The following is a 27981-nucleotide window of genomic DNA, read 5'->3' on the forward strand; positions in this document are numbered from 1 at the left end:
TCAAGATTAGTTTGAAATGTTCTAGGTTTGTTAGCTATCACTGGCTTTTTGTTCCTCGTGGTCTGGTGGCGGTGGCCCTAGGTCCCTCAGAGCATGTTCGCGGGCATGCGCGACGTGCCGAGTGCGCCGCGCATGCTCCCGCGCTTCTTTATGCGTGCGCGCACGAAGACGAGTCGTTGTTGCGTCTTGCACGCATTTTGAGAAGGCACCTAAAATAGAAATAATATTGAAATTTAAGGGTGTTGGAAAACTATTTCAGATATAGCAGTATCATAAGTAACATAATAAAAGTATTAGGGTATAACATAAATTTTCTGTATGTAGTTAGATATTTCCTTGAACTAATATGAATGAGGAAACAGGGGATAGCCTTTATACAGAAGTGGAATACAAAACCAAAAGGCTTAAAATTAAATAAACCTGTAGTTTTATACATAATTTAACTAGGTATATACTTGACATTCTTTTATATATGGATTTATGATTTCTTTAGCGAATGAGAAAGGTCCTAGTGCCTAAAGGTACACTATAGGTAGTATAGTAGGTAGATATAGTGATGGATTCAACATTGTTTTTATTGAGGCGCATATCTTAAATAGTATTTTTTTAGTAATGGTCTAGCAATAGCATCTTATAACTATCTGTGAATCTAAACTCCTGATCCATCCAGCTCAACGCGGCCTTTGTGTTATGACTATTGGCTCTTGTCTACCCTGTAACGAATTAAGACTTGGCATGTGAACAAACCGACAGTATCCCAGCATTTGACAAAATGTTCGCGGCCGTTAACATTCTTGTAGCATTCGATCACTTTATCGTGACAATCTGCGCAGACTGGCTCAACGCTGATCATGTTGGCCGTACGGATTTCTATGCGACGCGCGGTTGCTCTTAAATCTTCCATTGTTAGTCTGCAACGATAGTGTTTGTAAATATTTAATATGTTGACAAAATATGATGTGCAGGATCGCACACCGGTTGCGGTGAGGAATCGTGATCATAGGCGTCCCTCCGGCATCTCTCAAGAAAATGTGATATAAAAAAGAAGCGAGTTTTGTGGCAGTCTGTACGTTGTCTGGGGCATAAATAAATATCTATAAATATAAAATACGTTTCAAAATGCAGCTTAAAATAGAAAGGCACCAACCCCAATTTCTCCGAGTGGTTTTCGTCAAGGCAAGTAAGCTTCTCCATGAATATTTTGTCTTTGTAATCGCCGCGGGGTGGCGCCTGCGCGCTTGCCGCCGACGCCGCACCGCCCGCGAGAGTTGCATCTTCTACTAAACGTTCAACCTGATAAATTACCATCACGTATACTGCAAGTCGTAGAAACGATCATTATACTCCTGGCATTAGTTCCGGTGGCGGAACCGGTGTTCCTCTCTGGAGAGGAGTTCGAGGTTCCGTCTAAGGACATGATTCCGGAATATGTATGCCAGTAATTAATAAGACAAAGTGATGCCCATCTCACGTCTAAAACTTGATAAAAATTATGATCTATCAAACATTATCTATCAACCGTCATCAATCATGATTCGACTGGCATTGTAGTGCTTATTCCCTTAGTCACAAAAATATTTACTGGTTAGAGATGGAAGTGAAATAAAGTGCTGGAATTCAAATTACATCGGCATCACCATGTTGCCGTACTTATTGTAGGATTATTCAATTGACCGCAAGCTTTAAAGAGAGATTGTACGATTGGGAAACTTATTGATGCAAAGGATATTTAATCTAGCAGTTCTTAACTTAATATTTTACCTAGATTAGCTAGAGAACTCACTACTTTTTGCATATCTCCCGAGCAAATAGTCTAAAAAAATACCTACCTAATGCGTGACCGCATAGCCGATGGTATTCATAAATCACTCCTTTTTTGCATAACTTATACTGATATCATAATCATCAAAGCACTTCCGATACCCGATATCGTGCAAGTACTCAGAAAAACACGACGCGGTTTTCCGTTTATGCTTAAATGGATGGGTGTGCCCGATTATTTTATTTTTGCGCCGTATAAAAACCCATAGAATTAATTCTAGTTTGAATAAAAAATTAGGTCGTGACGATTTTTGAGGCAGTCTCCTCTTTTGATGTATTTAGGTCATCAATATTCTTCTGGCGTCTAGTACATATATTTGGTAATTTTAAACACCTTTTGGCCTCGAAAACCCTGGCAACCGGCAACTGTGGAGCTCAACTTAGCTTAAAACATGGTTGTTTCATTATGTTAAAGAGCTTGTTTTTAATAAGTAAGTCTTAAATACTGATATACTTTATTTTCTTCTTTACCTTTTACCAGCTTTCACCACATTGCAGCATTTTGTATTTTAGTTTTTCAATTTGTTCACAATGTTAATAAACATTTAAAGTATTAAATATACCAATGGATTGTTTTTCTGTTTATTGTGTAATGTTTGTGTGTAAATGTCCAACTTGAAGTCGGATTTTTCAGGCCGCCCTAGAGATAAGGTTTTACGAGTACCATCATGACCAATAGATGAATAGAGATAATAGGTACCAGATGATAATGATAAATTACCATTTTATTTGAAATACTAATGTGGTGCTCCTCAGGGAGGTCATCTGGGTCCGGTTCATCTCTAGGCGGAGGCTGGAAGTGGGTCGCGCGTACAGACTGCTCATTGCCCATTGTGAAACTGAAATAAAAGGAGTTCATATCAAGATACTACTCCATATCGTCATGCTGCGGAAAGCTGTACCTTTTTGTTCGCATATCTTTTGATCTTATCAATAGAGATTTTTGTCTCTCAAGCAATTTGAACTTTTTCTCAGGTAGATATGTACTTTACAAGTGTTTGTATTTCAATATCTGTTATATGACTCCAGCTGTTTGTGTTACTATACTGTTAGGAGACAGTAACATTGAATGAAATTGTAGTTCACGTGACATTATCATTAATCAATAAGTAGTTACTGGTCATTGCCACAATACTAGAGCAGCTTTACCAATAAATCTGATTACATAAGCCGATGGCTCGTCGAAGCTATTATAATTAAGTAACTTGGCATTATCATGTCTAAGTGTGGTGCAACGAGTTGCAACGGTGCACTGGTGCAGTGCCGGACCTACAGTTTGTTTGACATTGATTCGACAGTTATAATTGGTGCCCCAATTCAAATTCAAAATTTTGATTCATTATTATGGGTATTTCAAACATCACTTAATAATTGTCATATCATTTGACAATTTTCAATTTAAATAATTCACAATATTGGTTAATGTTAAATAAATTACATAAAACTAAGTTTACTGCCGCTTCCAAAGTGTCAGTGCAGAAGAAGCGGTTACTGCACTGCAGTATTTTCTTCAATAACGACAGATCCAAACTTAGTATTAGAAATCATATCTGTGTAGATGTAAAAAAGGTTAATAATATTTTACTTTAGAAATCATCATATATAGACTATTAATATGTAGTTTCAAAAATCTCGTTAGGTCTTATTATCTTTCTACTCTATCCTAAGCATATGTTATTATTATGTATTTATCTGTATTTATGCGTATTTGTATGTATTTATATGTATTATATATAGATATATATTCTGTATGTATTTTATTATATTCAAACATTTATTTATCTTGCTCTGCGCCAACGCCGATCTCCTGTTTGGTTTCCTTCCACCCAAACGTTGACTGGAAGAGATTGCATTAGCGATAAGTCCGCCTTTGTACCATCTATATCTGCTTTGTGTTGTTTTGTATGTTTTACTCTTATGGTGCAATAAAGAGTTTTATCTATCTATATACAGTAGGAAGAATTAATTAAATGACCAATATAAGAGTTGCTTATAATGATTTTAAATTTAATTTGCAGTCAATGCACTGGTTTATAAGATTTAGGGCTAAGAGTTCACCCTATATTTTTAAAGGACCTAATGAAATTGAGAGCTTGCTACATAAACCAGGAAGAAGATATTCAACAAGTAAGATTAATATTTCGAACTCTGGCGATTGGTGAATTATTATAATCATATTACGTAAGGGACCTAATAAAAAATTATAAGGACTAGGTAATTTTTCTATTTCAGTAATAAAGTTTTGTATGATAAACAAAACAAGATCTCTCGTCTCCTGCAAAGCAAAAAGGGCTTCCTTTTGCACTTCTGCCCAATACAGGAACGTAAGTTAATTTCCCTTAGGCCCGTCCCTTCAACAACACCATGGAATGTTTTTTCTATAACCGCTTAGTGCCCGAGGGAATCATTTAAAGTCGCTGAACAGCGCATGTCCGGTGTCATGTTTTTTTCGAGCAAAGGACAGAGACGCACGCGGCGATAACTTATTCGTATAAGTTGCATCACTGAGGTAATTGGATGGAATTTTGGTTTAGCAACGAAATTGGAGCGTAATAAGTGAAAGAGACTAGGAAGATAAGTATACACATTTGTATCAAATATACACGTGTATATCAAAAGTAGACTGATTGATCAAAGGCTTAATATATCGAAAAAGTTTTAACTTATCCTAAGTACAATATTAAAACCATTTTATTTTATGATCGCGAGGAGACTCAAAATCACAAAAAAAGAGTATGAGAATCGAAACATCTATAAACACAGGTGTTAAGTTGTTTGAAGAGAGACAAGATTATCTTCGGTTCATAATCCAAACGGCATGTCCAGAAATCATATCCGTGGTTACTAAGCTACTTATCAAGACATGTGCCATCTCCGAAGCCTTGAACTTTCGTGATGGTCGTGGAATAATAGCTCTGGGAATCATGGATCGATCAAGATTTGCATTTTGAACGGACATTGATAATCAAAGCCGGATGCGTGAGTTAGTATTTTTTTTTTGTTTTCGAGTGATAGTATAATGATGAGTTTGAATGGATAAGATTAAATTATTGTTTCCTGTGTATGATTTTTTTAATTTTTGATTTGACGATTTCTATCAGTGGTATTATGATAGTACGACATTAAGAAAATAACATATATAAGAAGTGGGATAAAGTTAGCAAGTGCATTTAAAATTAAAAAAACACATAACACGCAATTAGAATTAGACTAGGTTACTTATTGAGAACACTCTTTTCACAAAGTAGACATTCATAAATTTACTGTCATGTTCACGTAGGTATATTTTATGAATTTACTTCCTACAATGAGCGATCAGGTCGCCAGCCCGATGTTTTATTTAAGGATTTTGAGGTAAAGAATTTTTTAATGATATTTAACTTGGCTTGATGATTTTGCGGTTTTCCCCTGACCAAGCCATTAATTCGCAAAAAATCAATTGACGCTTATCTTTTTAAAACTATAATTTAAATAATTATTCCACAATAATTATTGTAACACGATAAGATTACTTTCCGGAGTTTACAAAAATATATTAATTTCTACAGGACGTTCAGAAAACCAGTGAATGTGTTTTTATGTGTTCATGATTTATTGTTATCTTCATCTTAATTCAATAAATCATTTCATTATTCAATTCACTACTGTATTGTCATAAATCATATTTATCCCGTGTACAACAGCAGACTTAGACTAGACAAGAAATGATAACAGGCGATCATAAAAACTAAAAAATATGCACAACAATACATAGATGAGTTTGCAGTGCGTAACAAATTGAACTTCATTTGTAGCACGCAATGGATTAAAGGCGAAGTTCAAGATTCGTGAAGATGAGTTCCGTGACAGGTTTTCTAGGCATGCGAGGGGTTTTTGGGGGGTGCGGGGTGGTGACGTCATAGGAGGCTGTATTGCTACGTATATAGGAGATGAGCTCGCGACTCGTGCCTGTTTTGAATACGTGAGAGAATTTAGTGAGACGTCCGACCGATCATGCTTCGATTTGTGACATTTTTCGCCGTTGCGGTAAGTTTTACGCGCTATTTTTTTTACGGTCCCAGGATATGTGTAAAAATTTAAAAAATATATGTGTAAAAAATGTAGCCTGTGAAAATTTAAAATGTATCTAACTTCGTTGGATTTTAAAAAAAACTAATTACCAGAGATATGTGGGAATATTAAAAAAGTTGATTTAACTAAAAATAAAAAAATCTATTTACTTTGTAATTCAAAAATAATTATTAATAGTACTGACTACATATTAAATATATTATTCCTTAAAATTACAAGTTTATATTATACTTTATACGGTTATAAAAGAAGTATAAAGTTATGTGAATATACATATACCTACCTATACAATGTTACGAAAACTATAATATTCAAAGTTAAATTTGTGAAATTGGGATCTGCATGATTATACCTTTACGTTCAATTTATTTACAATCTTAGAATAATGATGTATAATCACGATTTCTTTTATAAATATAAGTATGTTTTGAAATGTGTATAGACGCGGTCAAGCCTTAGCAAAAAAAAAAAAAAAAAGCCTCTCACCTTGGCCTGTATCCTTTTGTGATAGATTCCCAGATCTTAAAACATCATCGGTATACGAGTATAACAATGAAAATTTATACGCTTACTTTAGTCACTTGCTACAATCGTCATCTTTCTCTTAGCATAAGTCCCTAAATTACGTCCTCGTCTCAATAGTAAGTGCGAAGTATGATTTTTACATCAACCAACTCCCGTCTGACCTCCGCAATCAAAAAACTTAAATTATAGTTGCATATCGGTTGCCAAAATGTACCTGTTTCCGAACGAAACATATCGTCTATATCATAACTCACCGTGAGAGCATCAGTTAGTAATAACCGTATGGAACATCTTCTTCTTCATCAGCATTCTTTTAATAAAGATGGCACTGCAGGGTCAAGGTTAGCTGAGACAGACAGACAATCCCAAAAACATTGATAATTCTTTTGTATGTATGTACATATAGCATGTAAAGTACGTATTTATCACTTTAATGCATTGTGAGAAATGCGATTTCTAATACGCTGTGATTATGATATATTTCCAGGATGACTAGTTTAATTAAAAAAATAATAATATCTAAAGTAATTCTTCTTTTTAGGTATTTTATTATTTTCTTAAATTTTGCATTGAAACGAAATCCTGTTGTGATTTACCATCAAGATGAGATCATTATAAAACGAGTTTTCATTAAACCTGTTTTTTACAATAAATTTATTTATCTGACCCGCTCGATGAACCACGTCCTGTGCAATAATAAAAAAATATATATAAATACACTAGCTGTCCCAGCAAACGCTGTTTTCCATTTTGTGAGTATGAAAAATAGATGTTGGCAGATCAGACCTACTCAATATGCTCAAAAAATTTTATGAGAATCGGTCAAGCCCTTTCAGAGGAGTACGGGAACGAACATTGTGACACGAGAATTTTATATATAAGATTTATCACATCTTTTCTCCATATATGACTCACACAGTATCAAAAATACTGCAAAGCCACACTTTACTCGACATAATTTTTTTTAGAATTTTACCATACGTGTTTTTCTGTTTCTTTTCAAATACACACAGATAATCTTATCTCTTACTGGAGGTTAGACAATCTCTACATCATTCCACATGCAATTATTCCTGCCTACTTTATCTACATTTACCATTCTTCCCATGCAACCTCAACTTTTCATCAGAACGATTTGATTAGTATATTTATTTGCTTTGTTTATTCGGGTTCATTCATACCGTCAATTAATCTCAGTATAGAGTATATATAGTCTTGAGAAAGAAAAATAACTAGGTATGATTTATCTGACACAACAACCTTTATATTCCTACACAAACATATTTACCGTTCATGATTGTCTTTCAAATCCAATCACATGCTAAACAGTAATAACCCTTTAAGTTGATTTACTAGCTATTAAAATATTTGTGCATTATATTAGTTAAGGGCGTCGGTGGTGAAACCTATAATGTGCCCAAATAAAAAAGTGTATGCACGGGCACAGGTTCAAATCTTACCGCAGACATTTCAACCAGACCATAACTCTTTTCTGAGTTATGTTGAGTGCTAACCGATGCTATTGCGATGAGGGATATCCTGAGAAACTCTGAACATACAGGCAACTGTATGTGTTATTGTTGGTTTGATTCTTCTGCAGAGGTAGCGTAGTTAAGACGAAGGTTCCTTTAAAAAAACCTGACTTACCTCATTAAGAAACATGGTAAAAGGGTCATAGGGACCAAGACTAACGTCTGGAGGAAGAAGTATATTCATTCATTAAATATATTTCAACAACATAATTAATAAACAAAGTATGTTCACGTTTCACTACACGTGTTTGTATAGTTTTTGCTATATGTAATTAGTATGTTTAAAATATACTCAATTATTCTCGACACCTTATAATGAGACTCGTAATTAATCTTTATATACATACCTACCTGTCATAATTTTTCATAATCTTGCGTTCTCTAAATGAAGAGTTATTGTAACTGTAGTAATACATATATGAAAGAATAAACTTTTGTGATAGATATTTTTTAGAGTATACGTACGTTCATATGTACATTTTTTATATGAAAAATGTAAGAAGTTATAATATATAATCCCTAACTAGTTACACTCGTAAGTACAACAAAATTCGTATAATATCTAGTCATTTCAGTTTTTGCGAGTGTATGGATAATTATATTTTTTGTTACTGCTCATTTTCTGTTCGTTCAAAGCGTGATTTGAGTGTGTTCTATATCATTCAGAAACATTATTTAGAGAATTACTTGAGTATACCCGCGGTTACGCCCGTGTTAAGCGAGAATAACCATAAATTTTCTATCCCGATTTTCGGGAAATCGTCTCTTTTAATAAATTCCTAAACTAATATAAGGTAAGGTAACATATTTCAAATTTATAATATTGAGAAAATTTCAAAAGAATAAAAAAGTTTGAAAGAACAAAATTTAAAGATAAAAAGGCAAATATAAATATAACTAATAACAAAGAAAATAGGTGCCTCAAGTTCCAATTTCTTTACCTTTCTTGTTGAATGATTATTTGTTATTCCAGATTCATTGATTTCCACTATAATTTAGGAATGTTTTCAATATGCACTGTACAGCTGTTATTTTGACAAAAGTCGGTTACATGACATGAACCCTGCAAGGGCGACCTTTCGGTAAAGATAAAAGTAATGAGGTTGTACATAAAAAATACGTCATGTGTTTAGTTAGTAATATAATAATAGATTATGCATATAGGATGTTGAACCGTAAGGACGTAACACTAGTTCCTATTGCCGTAACTCATAAAAATTAACACCCGTCATCAATTTTCAAGATCACTTGTAGTATAAGTAAGGACAAGATGTTTTGTCTTGTTTTGTCTGTTTCAAGTCTCACTGTGGGCAATAAAAACATTCTTTGTTGAAGTCATTTTACTTTTCTCGTTTTCATAAATCTCGTTAAATTGCAACACTATGTTTAGACTTAGGATAAACATACATATTTTACTGTTTACTCATTCAGGCAATTGAGTGTATAATTATTGTCCAATATAACTATGTAGTTTATTAGGTTACCCTGTAAAGATTGGTTCCCTATAAAAAACTGATATGTTCGTAGTCCATCCATGTTGGTACAAAAATAGTAATAAATATTTAATAGCAAAAATAAACTTTGATAGAAATCAGTATTTTATCAACGTAAAGAGTGATCATATTAGAATTTGTCGGTAAAAATAATGAGATCAATGGACACTTGGTGTTAAAATAGATAATTTTATGTACAATTACATTTTTTCTTCATTCTTCAGAAACTTATGGATGAGACCTAAACATTAAATTGACCATGTAGTCTTTATACAATAATGAATTATGTAAATTGTATATTATTATTTATTCATGTTATTAGCAAGTAAACAACTTCAAGACGAGCATTGAAAGGATATAAGAAAATGAATGAGGAAGTAAAGAACGTTTATGGTCATGACTCTACAATTAAGGAGTGAGAAAAAATTTAATTTAACTGACTTTTATTCTGATCAATTACCTAGTGTTTTTAAATTAGTGGAATCTTTTTTAACATTCAGTTTTTATTTTTTACTGTACACCTACAGGTAAGAGGTATGCATGGTTATTTGTATGCATGGTCATAGTTATTGTATGTATGTAGTATAAACGTCGGAAACATCCTTTCGAATGTTCAGGTCAAAATCACCTTAAACCGACGGCGTTGCATAAAGAAAGTAACTATGGTAAATAAATTAAAAAGAAATGTAGGAACCGTGCTAAGTGTAAAAGATGTAGTTTCTACCTATCTATGCCTTGGGAAAGAGGAATAATCTTATTCGTGTAAAAATACCGTGCCGTGCCGTGTGGCGTGCCGTGTAGTTCCCGGCACCAATACAAAAAAGAATAGGACCGCTCCATCTCTTTCCCATGGATGTCGTAAAAGGCGACTAAGGGATAGGCTTACAAACTTGGGATTCTTTTTTAGGCGATGGGCTAGTAACCTGTCACTATTTGAATCTCAATTCTATCATTAAGCCAAATAGCTGAACGTGGCCATTCAGTCTTTTCAAGACTGTTGGCTCTGTCTACCCCGCAAGGGATATAGACGTGACGATATGTATGTATGTATGTGTAAAAATATTTTGTATCCATAATCTATACATCTATCTGTAGTTGAACCTTTTTTTACAGACAAAACTGCGTAAAAAATTCATCAGAAATTGTTCTCCTTTCAGTAAAATTTGATAAACATATGGCAATCCCATGAAGGGATTGGAATTTAAATGTTTAAAGGCTTTCCTGATGATAATTGCTTTTGATAGCGGTTTTAAGGCTTGTCACCAACAACTTGTTTGATGGGAACATAAATTCTTACCTTTGTTTGTTCGTTGTGATGTTATTTTTAAATTTACTATCTTGCATGGTTATTACTTCCAAGAAAACTCTGCGCTTGAGTAAGGACCAACATGTTGATCTTTTTTGTAAAGATGTCATAAACATTACTTTGAGAAGATCCTGCAATTGAAAAGTAGGTATTTTCGAGTACACTGAATGTGTCATCTTTTTGTAGATAATTCTTTTAGGCGGTGTGCTAGCAATCTAGCGCTTTCTCTGAATCTCAATTATAATTCAGCTTAACGTGGCCTACGGTCTTATGATAAATAGTAAACATGTTATATGTATGTCTCATAAATTTTTTCACTAGAAAGGTGAATCTGCAATAGATTCAAATGTACCTACTGGATCGCTTTTTCCTTTCGCCGCTTCAATGGGTAAAGTAATTTTTATATAATTCGGAAAAAATGACATGTTTCGATATCTAAGAAAACTTTATTCAAAAACAAAACATCCACAATTTTTATGAACTTTACAAAAAGTTAATTAAGGTATTGTGAACTTATACAGTAACTAACTACTTCAATTTATCACTAGTAAACCGGAACTTTAATAAGTTATTTGCGATGACGGCCAATTAAAAATTTTAACAAAAACCAGTGACGAGATTTTGAAGCGTTAATTTCATAATAACTATCGCAAAACATACCTATTAAATATCTATTACAAGCAAAACATGTTTCTTCTGGTAATTTTTGTTTTGTACAGTAATGTTGTCTATGTATATGTAAAAGTAAAACAGAAAACTTACAGCAATTCAATTTTTTGGCACTAGGTACGTACGTACTTTCACACGAAAATATAACATTATGAGGATAGTAATATATTTGTTTATAGCGAATAAAATCAAATCATTTTGATCAGACTGATTTGATAAAATATTGCTAAGTTTGGTATTAACCATATAATGGTTAATAGCCTCAGAAATACCCTCGTGATTGATCCTTATTATAGATCACGGGTATTAAATATTGAGAGTATCAAAATTTAGAGCAATATATCACCGTTGAATATACTATAATAACAATTTTAGTCACGGTTGAAGATTAGGTGACATCAGACTTTGAAAAAACGTTTACAAATGAGATTGCTTATTTAGAAACATTGTATTTTTTTTGTCTAATGTTGTCATTATAATAAGCAATAAGTATGATATTTTAAACTATGCATTATAACATAAATATAATCACACCATATCCCTTGCGGGGTAGATAGAGCTAACAGTCTTGAAAGGACTGAGAGGCCACTTTCAGCTGTACGGCCTTATGTTGGAATTGACATTCAAATAGTGACAGGTTTCTAGCATATCGCCTACAAGATCCCAATAGCCTTTTCCTTAGTAGCCTGTTAGGACTTCCATTGGAACGCAAAGAGCTATCAATATGAAATATTATAGAATGTCTTATTTATTTTCTGTGTTTTTTATTCTTATTTCTATTAATAATTATGTTTTTCTTTTGTTTCTTTTGTTCTTCTCTACTAATTCAAAGTATTACACTTTGAATTAGTAGAGAAGAACAAAAGCTGTCTGACTATTCAGTTTAGTAACCATATGTGTTCCTTTTCTGTACAATGACAATGTAACATAGGTACCAAAAAAATCTCATCTCCCAAAACAGCTTGGCCAGTACACTAATAGACATTACACCCAAGCGTGACCATTCGAAATAGTTATTATGTAAATCACCACAATACGTTTTATGTAAATATTCAGTCATCCTGCTGCGTCGCAAATCGGTCGCTTATATCTATGTCAATGTTCGCTGTAGAGGGCAATTCTCAGTAGAATTCTTCACAATGTCCGTCAATTTATTCTCGTGGGAATCCCTGGGAAAAATATAGCCCTTGTAATCACTAGACAGCAAGGTTATCTCTGCATCTGTCAGTTAATGTAAAAAATATTTTTTCTTATAATATAAGTACATACATAAAATCACGCATATTTCCCGAAGTGGTAGGTAGAGATTACATGATCACAAACGATCTCTGCAAACTTATTTATGTTCTTTGTTGTATTATTAGTACTTAATAAAAAAAGAGAGGCAAACTCATTCAAACAGTTACAGAAATAAATTTCGGAAGAACAAAGAATAGACCAGCAAATTCGCGTAAGAATGAATGTCTTGAAATAAATCATATCTAATTTAAATTGATTTATTTCATTAGTATCATTTAGTTGTGTAATAAAAAACTACGTACCTAGTCTGGGGTTTCCAAGAAGATCATAGATACTTATCAAAATCTACTATTTTTCCGGAGTATACTTTATTTGAGTTATTTGCCTTGATGATTCATTCATCATTCATTCTTGATTTATGAATGATTTTATGATACTTTGATGAGACACGTATGTTTATTGTTGAACCGATTTATGTTTCTGTCATCGATTATAATAGCAACAGAATTAACTAACAATTTGATAAATAAAAAAATGGTTGCTTTTAGATTCGCCGAACCGATTTTTTTAAGACTTTTCTCACAAACAAGGTTTCAAGTTTTTAAATTATGGAATTGGACTGAGGGAATCCGATTTTGTAACAAAATAACAAAACATGTAATGCAAATCAAAACATTTGGTTAAGCATAGTATTTTAGAAATGAATTTCATTTTTATTGTATATAAATATTTTTATTGAAACAAAAAAATTGTAATATCACATCATATTATTTAAGATTCCTCGATGCTCGAGTTCACTTCAAATTTGGCTGGTTCGTGATTGCATCTGGTTTCATTATACATCCCAGCAAAACATCGATATAAGTAATTGTCAGGCAAAGGTTTACCTTATATGGAGTTTTTATGTTGTTTTTTGAGATTGGTCCATATCACGTGGGCAGGACAATGTTATCATAAAATAAAAGCTTATAAATAGTCTTTATTTTTTTTTGTGTTAAAGACATGTTTTTCTTGGAGGATTGTTTACAAATATTTTTAAGTTCGTAAACGTTATATTTGCATTTTTAAATTCAGGATCCGACCTACGAGAATAAGTTATTTAGTGTAACGTTTACGTTTAAGATTGGCCTTTCAATCTTTTTAAGACAGTTGGCTCTGTCTTCCACTCAAGGAACATCGACGTGACAATATATATGAATGTCTCAAAATTACCTTTGTTAATTTTCAAACATTTAAAATATTGTTTGCCTTCCTACTTAAAATTTTATTATTGGGAACTGCACTAAGTGCTTCGTTTTCGCTACATATATTTGGTCAATATTCGCACTTGCATGTTAGTTATACCCACATATATCTTGCGCGGACGCAGTGCCAATACAATACATTGAATAGAGAATGACCTTGTCCTTATTTGCTATAGTTTTGTCATGATAATTGGACATAAACGGATATAGTTATATGTATTTTTTATGCAAACAGGAGTTCGATAATGTGAATATGAACTATAATTTAATTTGATAACTTAGGTATATTGAGACGCTTTATGTTCTGTCACTCCTCAATCGTGGTAATGGGTGAGCCCAGGGCCCAGAAACAACATGGCGGGTAAAAATAGGTCATACTAACCTTCCTGTGCCATGTGGTCCCTTCCACTTTAGAATATAGACCACTCCATATCTTTGTGATGGATGTCGTAAAAGGCGACTAAGGGAAAGGCTTATAAACTTGGTATTCTTCTTGGAGGCGATGGATTAGCAACCTGTCACTATTTCAATCTCAATTCTATCATTAAGACAAAACAGCTGAACGTAGCTTATCAGTCTTTTCAAGACTGTTGGCTATGTCTACGTCGTAAGGGATATAGACATGATTATATGTATGTATGTTCCATTATTTAGCCATACAGCTGGATATGGCTCTTGTGTTCCTCGCAAGGGATATAGACGTGAGTATACGTATGTATGTATAAACCTTTATCTTATAATAGTGACTAATCGTCTAGGGATTTATTACTAATTCATCTAATTTTGGAAATGCAAGTGTTAAAGTAAGTATTTTTTTTCTTCCTCTTTATTGATTGAAGGCCTCTATTTTGACGGCCTCAATGGCGCAGCGGCAGTACGCTTGTCTGTGACACCGGAGGTCCCGGGTTCGAATCCTGGCCAGGGTATGATGAGAAAAGAACTTTTTCTGATTGGCCTGGGTCTTGGATGTTCATCTATATAAGTATTTATTATAAAATATAGTATCGTTGAGTTAGTATCTCGTAACACATGTTTCGAACTTACTTCGAGACTAACTCAATCTGTGTTTTTGTCCCGTATATATTTATTTATTTATATTGATGTATCATACATTTATACCTACTTTTTGCACAAAAAAATTGTCCTAATCATGTTCTAAAACAATAGAACCAACCAACCAACAACACCTTGTTTTTACATATTGTCATATACTTAATAATAGATCGAATACTAAGACTGAGGTCAAATAATGCTAATGCGGTTTAAAGGTCCGGGTCGAGAAGATGCGTAGTGATGAGTCAACGGATCAATCTTGACCGTTGTCAATAATTACGTAATGCCCTTATATAGTCAAAATCAAATAAACGTAACCTGTGTATTCATAAACTTTGTCGGAATTCATTCATCTTAAAACCTGGTATGAACATTAAATGAATTGAAATGAATAACATTAAAAAGATTTGTTTTAGTATGTAACACCCCAATTTGGTATTCTCGTCTTCTATAAGTTTTTAGGGTATAGAGTAAAACACAAATACACTAATCAAAGTTGAATATTCTGAATATTTTTGAATCGTTATAATATTAGTTTAGTTGTACCTTATATTGTTAAAAAAATCAAAAACATTAGAAAAAGTCTTAAAGTTGCTCGTTGAAGTCTTTTTCAAGAAAAAAGTGTTCTAAGCATTGAAAATTGAATTTGCCGACATATTTTTCACTCTTCTTCATTGGTACAGGTACAAATTGTCTCATAATCTGATTTTTAATATAGCGTAATGAACGGTTACGATCGGAACAATGTTTCTACACATCGCTAAATCTGCGCGTGTAGGTGGCGATAATTTTTAATCGTTATTTTTTATTTTAATTTGTTTTTCATTTTAATTTCATTCCAGGTGGTACTGGCCTCAGCTGATCCCCAGCCAGTGAACATCTTCAAGACGGATATCACCCCTGACGAAGCACAGCAGTACCTGAACAGCCCCCCGTTCACAGATCCTCAACTGTCTGGACGCACCGCCGTCTTACCATTGGTTGGTTCTTAGTAAATAACTAGTATTCTTTATTCAAAACTGGAGTATGCTCAAGGCTGCATCCGCATTGAACGAAAATTCCCCCTTTTTCCTTTTTTTACAGGAATTACAAAAAATGAGTTTATGTAAATTTGAAAGGTTTAATAAGTATATTTGTACAGATTCTCATCCGAAAAAAATAATTTCCTTGCAATAAAAAAAAAAAATATCTCCTAGGTACATTTGCATCTTTCTAGCACTAACTTTGATTGTTAAACCTATATTATATGAAACTATTTACATTATGGGTTGATCGAAATAAATCCATTTAGATTTAATACCCGGTGTTTATCGATAAAAGTATATTAAAAATAGTATCACTAACTTATTATCCCTTAACAAGCCCGTAACACAGGTCTTGAACCTACTTCGGCGATAGCTCAATCTAAGTAATTTGCGTTATTTATATATATTTAATTATATTTTACAGGTGAGATGGAATGACCCAAGTTTCCGTGCTGCAGAAGCAGGACCAACCCTAGGTCATTATTGGAAGAATGGCAAAGAAATCGAGAACACCAATGATTATTTGGAAGAGGTAAATAATATTTCGAATATTTACATGTGTAATTTTAGTAAATTGTATATGTAGAAAATATTTCAAATTGATTAAAAAATTAAATAAGGAAATAGAAAACGATGAATTATTAATATATGTATCGTATTTCTAAATAACTATGAGAAAAACCCAGTAAAGTGCTATTTATGAAAAAAAAATTCATATAGAAACGTTGATCAATAATGATAATGAAAAAAATTGTTACATTTTCTTAATACATATAATTTTCTGTTTGACAATATGATTGGGCATTTAGAATTAAGTGCGCTAATATTTATATACAATTTATACTACGTTAAATAAATAATCATCTATATAAATGTTAGTATTTATAAAAAATAACATTTTTAATTGATTTGAATATATTTCAGGTATACAATGCTGCGCAGTTCCACGGTCAAGATGGCCTCGGCGCCTACACATACGGTTACAAGGCACCCGAGTCTTCCAAAGTTGAAAATCGGGTTAGGTCCGGTGACGTCACAGGTTCATACGTCTATAAGGCGGGACCCGGCAACGATGATTTGATAAAGGTTGGTAAATTTTAGTATTTACTACTAATTATATTATTACTGAGCTCCGAAGAGGGAAACCATCACAAGGTAAGGCTGGGGTATTCAGCCATTTCAACCCGATAACTATTCAAACAAATTAAAACTTTGAGATATGTTTATTATATCCGGCGATGCGTTAGCAACTTTTTACCTACTATCTCAATTCAGAAAAGGGAACACGATAAAGATTTGACAATATCTATGTATTTTTATTTTATCATGGTTGTTAACAAATACAATGTCAACAGGTTCGTTATTGGGCTGACAGCGAGGGTTTCCACCAAGAGGACAACATCCCCAAATTCGCGCCACAGCAAGTGGAAGAGACTGCTGAGGTCAAAGAGGCTCGTCTGGCCCACGAGAAGGCTTGGCAAGAAGCCGTTGATAACGTCAACCATCCACTTGAGTACCAACAGAAACAACAACAACAGCTGTAAGTACATACTTGGTTTTTTCTTCTTCTTAATCCACATATTTTTTTTAAACGCAAACGATTGACCACATAAAAATCAATAACATACGAGTATACATACATACACATGGTCTATATCCCTTGTGGGGTAGACAAAGCCAACAGTGTTAAAAATACTCGTAGAATTGAGATTCAAATAATGACAGGTTGCTAGCCCTTCGCCTAAAAAAGGAATCTCAAGTTTGTAAGCTTATCGCTTAGTCGCCTTTTACGACATCCATGGGAAAGAGATGAAGTGGTCTTATTCTTTTTTGTATTGGTGCCTGGAACCACACGGCGCATCAATAACATTGTTGTCTATTCTTTAAGATAAAGACTCGACATTTATTTTTCAGTGTAATTAAATAAGTAAAGATAGTGTTTCTGATTTTGTAAAGTTTTCTAATGAAGTAATTATACATTTATTATTGCATACAAAAGGCTCCTTTATTTTGTCGAAAGTGGAGCATGGCTCAACTAAATGACATGATGTCTATATGATAGGATATGATAGCCAAGATTCTATAATGGTATACATGGCAAAATTGCAATAAGATTTGTGACAATTTTATTTGTAAATTTGATGTATTTTTAATTTTTTTTTAAATTTGATGTATTTATTTGATAGGTCTATCTAGAAAAATCTGATGAGTTTTTTTTCATCTCTGGGGAATCTGTATTTGCAACCTTGCCATCCATGTTCAATAAAATATATTTTTTTAATTTTGCAATTTTCAGATTCCAACAATGGCAAAAACAAGGCATTGATGTGAACAGCCTGCCCCAAATCAGTCAGTTTGGACAAAATAACGCTGATCAGAACAATGCTCAACAACAGCATTACCCCCAACACCAACAACATCAGAACCAATATCAATCTGGCCAGCAATATCAAGCTGCTTATAACCAGCAATATCAGGGGGCTGCTTCTAATCAGCAATATCTAGGAGTTCCCTCTAACCAACAATACCAAGCTGCTTCAAATTCGCAATATCATCAAGTTCCCTCTAATCAGCAATATCAGTCAGTTCCCCCTAATCAACAAGATTCTACAAATCAATATCAAGCAGCCGCTTCTACCCAGCAAAATCAGTACAGCCTGCCGCCATCAGGCCCTAAAGACGTGATACCAGCTGCCTCAAATCAACAATATCAAGCCGTGCCGTCTCAATATCAGGGTGGTCAGCAACACCAGAGCAGTCAAAGTAGCCAGCAGTATCAGAAACAGCAGACGTATCAGGCTAGTCAACAGCAACAGAACCAATTGGATGATGGTTCGTACAATAAAGAGAAGTACGAAGACCCTGAACCTACTGTAAGTTATTATTACATTTTATGTATTTCAGTCCCCTTTTATTACGTGTAAGAACTCCGTGATAGTTAACAGATTTTATACGATTTTGATGCAATCGTGATATCCCTCTCTATCGCGATTTTATCAACATACATACATACATACATAAAATCACGCCTCTTTCCCGGAGGGGTAGGCAGAGACTACCTCTTTCCACTTGCCACGATCTCTGCATACTTCTTTCGCTTCGTCCACATTCATAACTCTCTTCATACAAGCTCGGCGGTTTCGGGTACTTTTGACCTGACCCTTTACCAGGACGTCCTTAATTTGATCAAGATACGTTCGTCTAGGTCTTCCCACTCCGACCTTTCCCTCCACACTCTCCTTGTATATCTGCTTAGTCAACCTGCTTTCATTCATCCTCTCCACATGACCGAACCATCTTAACATACCCTTTTCTATTCCTGTAACTACATCTTCTTTCACATCACAACATTCCCTTATCACGCTGTTCCTTATCCTGTCACTCAATTTCACACCCATCATACTCCTTAACGCTCTCATTTCCACTGCATTTATTCTGCTTTCATGCTTCTTTTGCCATACCCAACTTTCACTCCCATACATTAATGTCGGGACCAACACGCCCCTGTGCACAGCCAGTCGAGCCTTTTTGGATAGTTTCTGACTGCTCATAAAGGCATGCAAAGCTCCATTCACCATGTTCCCCGCGTTCACTCTCCTTTCAATATCACTATCATACTTGCCATCTGATGTAAACTTTGATCCTAGATATACAAACTCTTTCATTTGCTCCACTTTTTCTCCTCCAATCAAAATATTACATGCTGTCATTTCTTTCTCCATTTCAAAAACCAGTGTTTTAGTTTTACTTACGTTCACTTTCATTCCTTTCTCTTTTAAAGCTTCATGCATACAGTTTACCATCTCCTGTAACTCCTCCGCTGATGACGCCAGTATAACCTGATCGTCGGCATAGAGCAGACATTTGACGAGTAACTCATTCATCCTTAATCCACTTTTAGACTCTTTCAAATCTGTCAAACAGCTATCCATAAATAGGTTGAACAGCCACGGTGACGCAACACATCCTTGCCTAACGCCTTTCTCAATCTTAAACCACTCAGTGTGCGCTCCGTTTATCCTGACACAAGCACTCGAATCCTCATATAAGGATTTCAGTGCTCGTATTAAGAGACTGCTCACCCCATGCATAGAAAGTGCTGACCACAATTCATTCCTCTCAACTCTGTCATAGGCCTTTTCCAGATCTACGAATGTGCAATAGACTTTTTGACTCTTGGCCAAAAACTTTTCGGCTATGCACCGCAAGGAAAAGACCTGATCAGTACATCCCATTCCCTTTCGAAATCCCGCTTGAGCATCCCATATTTTGTCATCAGTTTTATCAAAGGCGTGTTAAACTTACTATACTCCTATACTTATAAGCATTGGTATACCTATCACAACAGAAACTAACATTATAAGTTTTATTTTGATTCTAAGCGGTTATCGTTAACCGTTTTTTCAGCTAAATAAAGATTCAGTATACAGTTTTTTTTAGGTAGTAATGAATTATGAAAATCTCGGTATTTTTAGAGATGAGTATCATTAATTTACGACTAATGTATCTTTATAAATTCTAAGTGGTTATTTATTTTCCAGGGCCCACCTCGTGGTTTCTTCTACAGTTTCGATTACCCAGTCTCCATCATCGTCGCCAAGAGTGACATCCAAGGAGGAGCAACCAATCCCGGACAACCTGTGGACCATGACACAGTAGCTGTTTCTGGACAGCATTATTAATTGCTAAGACGTAGTGACAAATTCATATTGCAATATTTACTTAAGATTTTTTAAGTTGGTATTAATCACTTTGCAGTGCATTTTGAGATTAAGAATAACAATGTTAGTAATTAATTTAGAATAATGATAGCGCCGTATTTCTTTTACGTAATGCAAAATATGTAGAGATATCCTCATGATTTTGTACTAAAATAGGAAACTAAAACTTATTGTCATCGCAGTTATTAAAGAAATTATTCAGCCAATGATTTCTCTTACGATTTTATCAATAGTCTGGAACCAAATAAAGCAAATGAAAATGCATAATTTCATCAAGCCTATTGCTTGATGAGTTACTTTGTATGAGTTATTTTTAACTACTTTGATTATTGAGGTGAGGTTAATAACGTTGCCATTTTAGAAGTAGGCTAAGTTAGATATTTGTAAGGTATTCATAAACGTGTGTCCTCTTTAAAGGCTCATTAAGATATTTATGAGTAGTGAGGACTATTTAGAATGTGATAACAATGTGTGAAATTAGAAACGTTTTATGAATAGAAATTTTATTGATCGGAGTTTAAAAGTGTAACATTTCATATTGTCCAAAGAATCAAATTTGATTCCACTTAAGTTTTGTAATACAATAATACAAAGATTAAATGCGAAGGGACATAGATGTAGAAAAGAACTATATATATATCTCTTTGGTTACACTCTTGAGCCTGGTCATGTTAAATGTAAGTTAAATGTTACCAACACATAATGTATTATTTTAAAAAATTGCCTCGTAATGTATTCGGAACAAATAACTGTGATTAAAATTTTAATACATAATTGTATGTCATAGAAACCACTGTATTTTTTTTTATAAATACACATTTTGACTCTTATAATATTATTATTTCATTTCATATTTACCATATTTACAATTTATTAATAAAATTTCTTACGAAACAAGACAGTCTTCTTTACATGAAACATTTTAAATCCAAATTGTAAAGTTCAAATTTATTTATATCTTTACAATTGCGTTCAATTTTATCGATTAATTTAATTCAAAATGAGATTAGGGTTTTACAATAGGCGCATCAATAGGTACGACTAAAATTGGTAGCACATTAACTTTTTGTTGTAACTGTTGTAATTGATGTTGCTTTAGTAGCACCCTGAGATTATCTTGGGTTGTTTGGGGGCTTTGTGGTCGTTTGAATGGAAATCTTTGGCCAATACCAGCAATGATACCGGCTATTCCATTATAAATCCAAGATATCGTATCTGGTACGTTAACTTCTATTGGTAGCCATGGAGTGTTCGAAATTATATCCCCTATTGACAATCTTGCCCTATTTGGTAAAAGCAATATGGCTTTATTTGTAAGTTTATCCGTTAGCATATCTTCATCTTCAGCATTGACTATAACTGTATCATCATTTTCATTATTACTCATTAACGTCTTGAGTTTTAAATACTCTTTTGCGCTGATCTCACTGGGGTTACTGATGACGTCATTAATATTTTGAATTCCCGAAAAGTTTGGAATCAAAAGTAAAACTGGTGCTGGATTTCTGAAATAAAAAAATCAACACTAAATATAAAGTAAATATTGTACTTAAATATATGCAAAATATTCCGTAAGTTATTTTCCCTACAACGTATGAACTTCAAACATAGTTTCTATAAAGAAATCAATACAAAATTTCGAAAATTCCTATCTACGTCCAAATAATTCTGCAATGTTTTCATTAATTATCATATTGAATTGATTTTTTACAATACTTACACAACAGCCGGCGAATTTGCAGCTATGATTCTGTTCATCATCTCCATCTGTTGCATCGCCAATAGTTGTTGTTGTATCGGCGACAAATGCGCCTGCAACTGTTGCATGCTAGGTTGCAACGGCGCAGATCGAATCGTCACTAGATTTAAACACAACACTAATAGTTTTCGAATCATCTTTGTTGTTTTTCACTGTTTCATCTAATTTTGCAACTACTTTATTTTTGGTTTCAATTTTGAACTAGTAATGTTCACATTTTTTTATATCTTTTTTTATACTAGTTAGTTAGCAATATCTATAAAAAAACACCATGTTAATATTGTTCAAGGATCCGTTTCCTTCGACGTTAGTTTTAACTCTGGTAGTTAGGAAGTGGCGAGCCTGCGCGTGCGCGCTTGATATGCATACAGTGACAGCACACTGACCTACTGACAACAAATGTCATTGTACTTTGGCTTTCTTTTTAAGAGTTTAGTATATTTTTCTTATTTAAGATTATTTCATAAGACATTTTAGTCGTTTCATTTTTATGAAAGGACTAAAGTGATTAACTTCTTTCTAACTTTTGAAATAAAGTAAAACAATTATTCGTCTGCATATCGTAAAACAAAAGTGACATTCGCGATATGAGATACGAGCTATCGTGTATATATGCGGAAAGTATTAGGTAATTATTGGGTTCCATATCTATATAGATTTAATTTATTGTGATAGAATATTTGGTTATGGTATCTAAATGCATGTTGGAACTATTATTATATGTACTTTTTATTGCTTTTAAAATACATACTCTTTAACGGGTTATATTGCGAGACTTTTTTTACTTTCCAAACATTAGGCCTTTGGTAAATGAAAATGAAATGTTGTTCCATTCTTTTTTGGGCTATAATTCTTGTTTTTTGCGATGACCTAGCAACCTGTCGATATCCAGCTGAACGTGACCTTTCATTATTTTCGAGACTGTTGGTTCCGTAAGAGTTATAGGCGAAATACATATAAACAGATGTTACAATGTCGCCGTAGCGTAGTACCAATTCCACGCATATTGACAAGCCATTGCACTTAATTGCTTTTCCCTATTGAAATCAAAGGCAAAGAAAGTTACTATCGATGTGAAATATTTGCAGTGGAGTGAAATTGCAGACACTTTCCATCGTAAATCGAAGTATGGAAAATGACAAATCTGTGTTAGATAGATACAACATTGAGGTTATTGGTACTTGTGGAGACTGCACATCCTAGTTTTAGAGTAAGATATAATCTTCTTAATATTCATAAAAGAACAAAGGTGACTGACTCATCAACGCCCGCCATTAACCAGGGAAGCTAATAAATATATGTATATTATATACCTACGTGCTTTGTGTTTTCCGGCACTTTAGGTAAGAACTAGTCCAATCATTTTCTCTGCATCTCGTAAAATGCGACTAAGGAAATCAGCAGATTCATATATTGCGTCCATACAAGTCTGGTATTCAAGATAACATAGTCTAAGCCAGCTGCGTCTCATATCGCGCCGAATTCAAAAAATACTCGTATTGATTCTTATTTTTAGGTTTGCAACCTGTGTATGAATCGCAATTCCATCTTGTGACTCTTGGCTGTATCTTAAATGATACGTGTTCTGAACTGAAGATCTGTATTATTCTCGTTACCAGAAAATCAGGGCGTCAAAAAATAACTTAGCGATAATATGTTATTCTTTCATTATAGTGTCGATAATTTTATATGGAATACTTTTGATATTCGGCAGTCTATACTTATAAAGACATTACAAAGAAATGCACAAAAATAATTACAAACCATGGAAACTCTATCGACACCAGACTATTGGTAGATTTTTTTAAAACTAGAAATGTTAATACTTATTGAAAATAAATTTAATTTACAAATTTATATTAAACTCATTCAAAGTCTTCTTAATCTTTAAATAAACCACTGGCCGTTGATTCACCTCTCTCTCTGTGTGTGCCTATTTTTTTAAAATTTAATATTTCATTAAGCATTTGTCTCCCATCTCACCTGATGGTAAGTGACGATGAAGACGAAGATGACATGACCACGAGTCTGGATTGGGAGTCGAGTTTTTACAGGAAGCGTCTTCTGTCTGACCATTGCCTTTGTTTTAACGGAATTAATAATATACGTATATTTTTTAGTACTAGTTGGCACAAAGAAATAGTCAGAAATTCGATAAATGTAACTTAATTGAGAGAGTTTTCGATTTTTGATGATATGGGGCTTTTGGCTTATTTATAAAAAATTATAACAACTACTAACCTGGCTATTGTTTGTAAACAAAATATTGCTAGGTGTAGTTTTCTTCAAATTTATCTTGTTAAGTATTATGAATAAATAAATACCTATTTAAGTGAAAAAATAAAATAGAATGGGATAACATAACAAACAATTTATTACACTAAAATAACTACGATATGGCAAGAATAAATAAGAAAATAAAACGAGCTCTCACTTAATTATAAATAATAAATGCAAAATTAAATATCACCGTTTCACAACAATGCATTACATAGGTTTATCATCAGGCTCTTCTATTTCCACATCCAGTTCAACTTCGTATGTTCCGGGATTTTTTAGCGATGGTCTGATAATGAATTCTTGAGGTCTAACTTCACTGTCAACTTCATTCTCCGCTGCATCGGCTACCGGGATATTCGATAAAGAAACAGGAGTATTTGTTGTGGTATTCGTGGATATCTCCTGTGGCATTTTATTCGTTATCAAACGGTGGAGGCTCTTGGTGAAATATTCCAGTATTGGTCCAAATTTTGTGATACTGTCAGAAGACTCAGGAGCGCCCTGCCTCGGGTGAAGCACGAACATGTTGAAATTCAGTTTTTTTCGTACTGGCTTAGCCATTACTTGGCTTAAAGATGCTATTGTGAAGAGCAGTAAGAGGACGCGCGGAGACATCTTTGCTCAAGTCTATGATGGCAGCGTGCGAGCCGCTCTGCGAAGTTAGAAGCACTGCGCCGGCGACGTTTTTGCTCCGCATCTAAGCTAAGATAACGGGTCTCAGGCAAAAAGATCGTAATTGCCCCATGGTATACGGACGCTGGATAATTACTGCGATCTCTCGCCACCTTTCGTTTGGAAAGCGCTTCGTCTTGATTTGTGTGAGTCATCATTTCAGATGCAAGTGCTGATAATCCGTCACCTGGTGTTGATATTGTCTTATCAGTTTTTGTGTTTTCAAATTGGTATCGATTAGAAATTGTAAAATAAAGATAATAAAGAAGTATGATTCAGTCTTGATTGATGTCTAGATTTAACTATAAACTTATGTCTAGATTTTTGCCGGTGTGCACCTCATTTTCCTTATATTATTTTTTAACCATAATCATATATAACTAACTACAGTAAAAGTTAATTGCAACAATATAAATAAGAAAATTATTACAATTGTTTCATTTCATGTAAGCCAGTGGGTCAAATGGAAGTTAATCACAAACCTATTTTACAAAAATCGCCTTATTACTTATAACTGCACCATATATATAAAAAACGTCTATTGTTTAATCTAATGCGTTTTTAATGTCTATTATAAGTATAAGTAAAAAAAAAAGCAAAGTCTAGTATAAGTAAAAAGAATCAAATCTGTACTTTCTTTAACTTGAATAATAAAAAGAAAATGATCAATAAAGCGAACATAATCATTAAAGCCTCTATTCTCGTCTTAACAGGTTCTAATATCGTTTGATGATGAGAAACGTTCACTGCACATTGGCTGTTAAGCACCAATCATTCAGTTAATAGGAGCAGGTGATGGATGTTCGCGTAATGATGCAGTATCAAGGCCACACGATGCAGGTCAGTAAAAATAAGCGAAATGCGGTTTGTAGGATTGGTATTGTTCTTTAGATGAGTTGGAATGGTCTGTTGGTTTATTTTTAGCCAATTATAAAGAACGAATCGCAAATGGTTGCAGTTGTAAATTTAGTTGTAGATAGGTGTTATTTGATGATGACATGTGAAAGTTTGGATATATTTGATTTTAATGATGAAAAGGTATCACTGTCTGTCAGTCTGAAAACAAATGATTCTTATTAGATTTCAATTTATATTAGGTACTTTACACGTTTCTATAGTGAAATAAAAAGACAACTCAATGAAGAAATTTGGTCCGAAGATTGTGAAAACTTTATTATGAGTTTAGTTAAGATTCAATTTTTTCGTAGAAACGTTTTGACTGTAATCTGAAGTTTATTATATTACGAGCCGGGTTCCTTGCTTACGCAGACAAGGTTTCTTTGCTAAATCATGTGTTTGCTCTAGCTCCTATTATTTTAATATACCTATCTATTAACTAACGCGGATTTGTCTACTTACAAAGAATGCTACAAAATAATAACATTTTTATGGAACCCTGTAGAAAACTATGTAAAAAAAGTTACTGGTACTTAAAACTCACATTTATTTAAAACTTAAAAATATGGCAAGAATATATTAACAACTTTCGAGAATACGCTTTCACAAAGACACAGTATCGATAAATGCAAATTTTAATTTCACTAATTGAAGCAGTGCTCAGTTCTTTGTTTTAGATTCTGGTTGTCCATCTTCTACTTCGACGTTTATCTCGACTTCATAAGTACCAGGTTTGGATTTTGATGGTTTAATGACAACTCCTGGCATGCGCGTGCTTGCTTCACTATCGACTTCATTTTCTGCATTATCCGCTATGGGAACAGAATGGGCGTTAAGTTTCTCATGATTCGATGTGATTGGAGGTGGATCCTGAGGCAGTCTCACCGAGAACATACCTTGCAGTCTTTGGAGGAAATATTCCAATATTGGTCCAAATCTTGTAACGCCGTTGGTGGTGAGTAATACTCTGTCTTCTACTGCTGGACGCGGCCGGAGGATGAACATGTTAAAGTTAAGTTTTCTTCGCACCGGTTTGGCCAATGTTTGTGACATACACGCCAATGCTACCAACAGCATTATGGTGCGTGGAGACATGATGGTTTCGGTTTGTAGCGTGTGGTCGTGTCGACTTTAGTTACGGTACTGTGACGGCTGCCTTTTTACTTCGCATTTAAAATAGCTCCCGCGTTGGAAATTAACGATGTTGTATTGTTCTTGTAATGATTAAAATGAATTGGTGAAATGGGTTAATTTAAGTTTAACACAAAATTTGTCTAAGAAGCATTTAACAGTCTAGGTTAATGGGAAAAATCATATAATAATTGGTCAACTAAGCAATTTCAAATTTAAGGCCTTGGAATAAAAAAAAAACAAAATTCTTGTTTTTTATGAAAAGTAAATACACACATTGGGTTTAATAATGAAAAAGTTATTTAATCCCTAGAAATATTTATACAAAACTAGTACCAACTTTATGTTTCTACATGTCCTTAAAAATGACATAATTTACCGAACGGTAAAGGCTAGCTAGAACAGCTGACAACATTCAATTTCCTCTTAGCATATTTCACAAACATTACTCTATTTTATAATGTATAATCTTCTTTCATAAACCTGGTTGCCCTTATAATTTCCTATTTGCTACTACTTTTTTAAATTTCATACAAATCGAGA

At 33.7% G+C, this 27981-nt stretch overlaps 3 protein-coding genes across 3 annotated transcripts; 1 reads left to right on the forward strand and 2 right to left on the reverse strand.

Annotated features, from left to right (window-relative positions):
• Positions 1–30: 30 nt before the first annotated feature.
• On the reverse strand, positions 31–8969 carry LOC106139759 (uncharacterized). The gene is made up of 5 exons (XM_013341255.2): positions 8891–8969; positions 2543–2660; positions 1148–1293; positions 748–911; positions 31–209 (listed from the first exon to the last, which is right to left on the reverse strand). Exons 2-5 carry the CDS (start codon positions 2651–2653, stop codon positions 31–33), a joined length of 600 nt encoding a protein of 199 aa, XP_013196709.2. The 5' UTR covers positions 2654–2660; positions 8891–8969.
• On the forward strand, positions 5746–21532 carry LOC106139774 (putative uncharacterized protein DDB_G0279653). The gene is made up of 7 exons (XM_013341268.2): positions 5746–5847; positions 15796–15933; positions 16403–16510; positions 16903–17064; positions 17334–17518; positions 18275–18851; positions 20520–21532. Exons 1-7 carry the CDS (start codon positions 5815–5817, stop codon positions 20658–20660), a joined length of 1344 nt encoding a protein of 447 aa, XP_013196722.2. The 5' UTR covers positions 5746–5814; the 3' UTR covers positions 20661–21532.
• On the reverse strand, positions 21518–22761 carry LOC106139760 (uncharacterized). Its single transcript, XM_013341256.2, has 2 exons — positions 22420–22761; positions 21518–22204 (listed from the first exon to the last, which is right to left on the reverse strand). The coding sequence occupies exons 1-2, from the start codon at positions 22593–22595 to the stop codon at positions 21706–21708; spliced, it is 675 nt and encodes a 224-aa protein (XP_013196710.2). The 5' UTR covers positions 22596–22761; the 3' UTR covers positions 21518–21705.
• Between the last annotated feature and the right edge of the window lie 5220 nt (positions 22762–27981).

This window comes from Amyelois transitella, chromosome 7, assembly GCF_032362555.1.
Source record: "Amyelois transitella isolate CPQ chromosome 7, ilAmyTran1.1, whole genome shotgun sequence".
NCBI lineage: Eukaryota > Metazoa > Arthropoda > Insecta > Lepidoptera > Pyralidae > Amyelois > Amyelois transitella.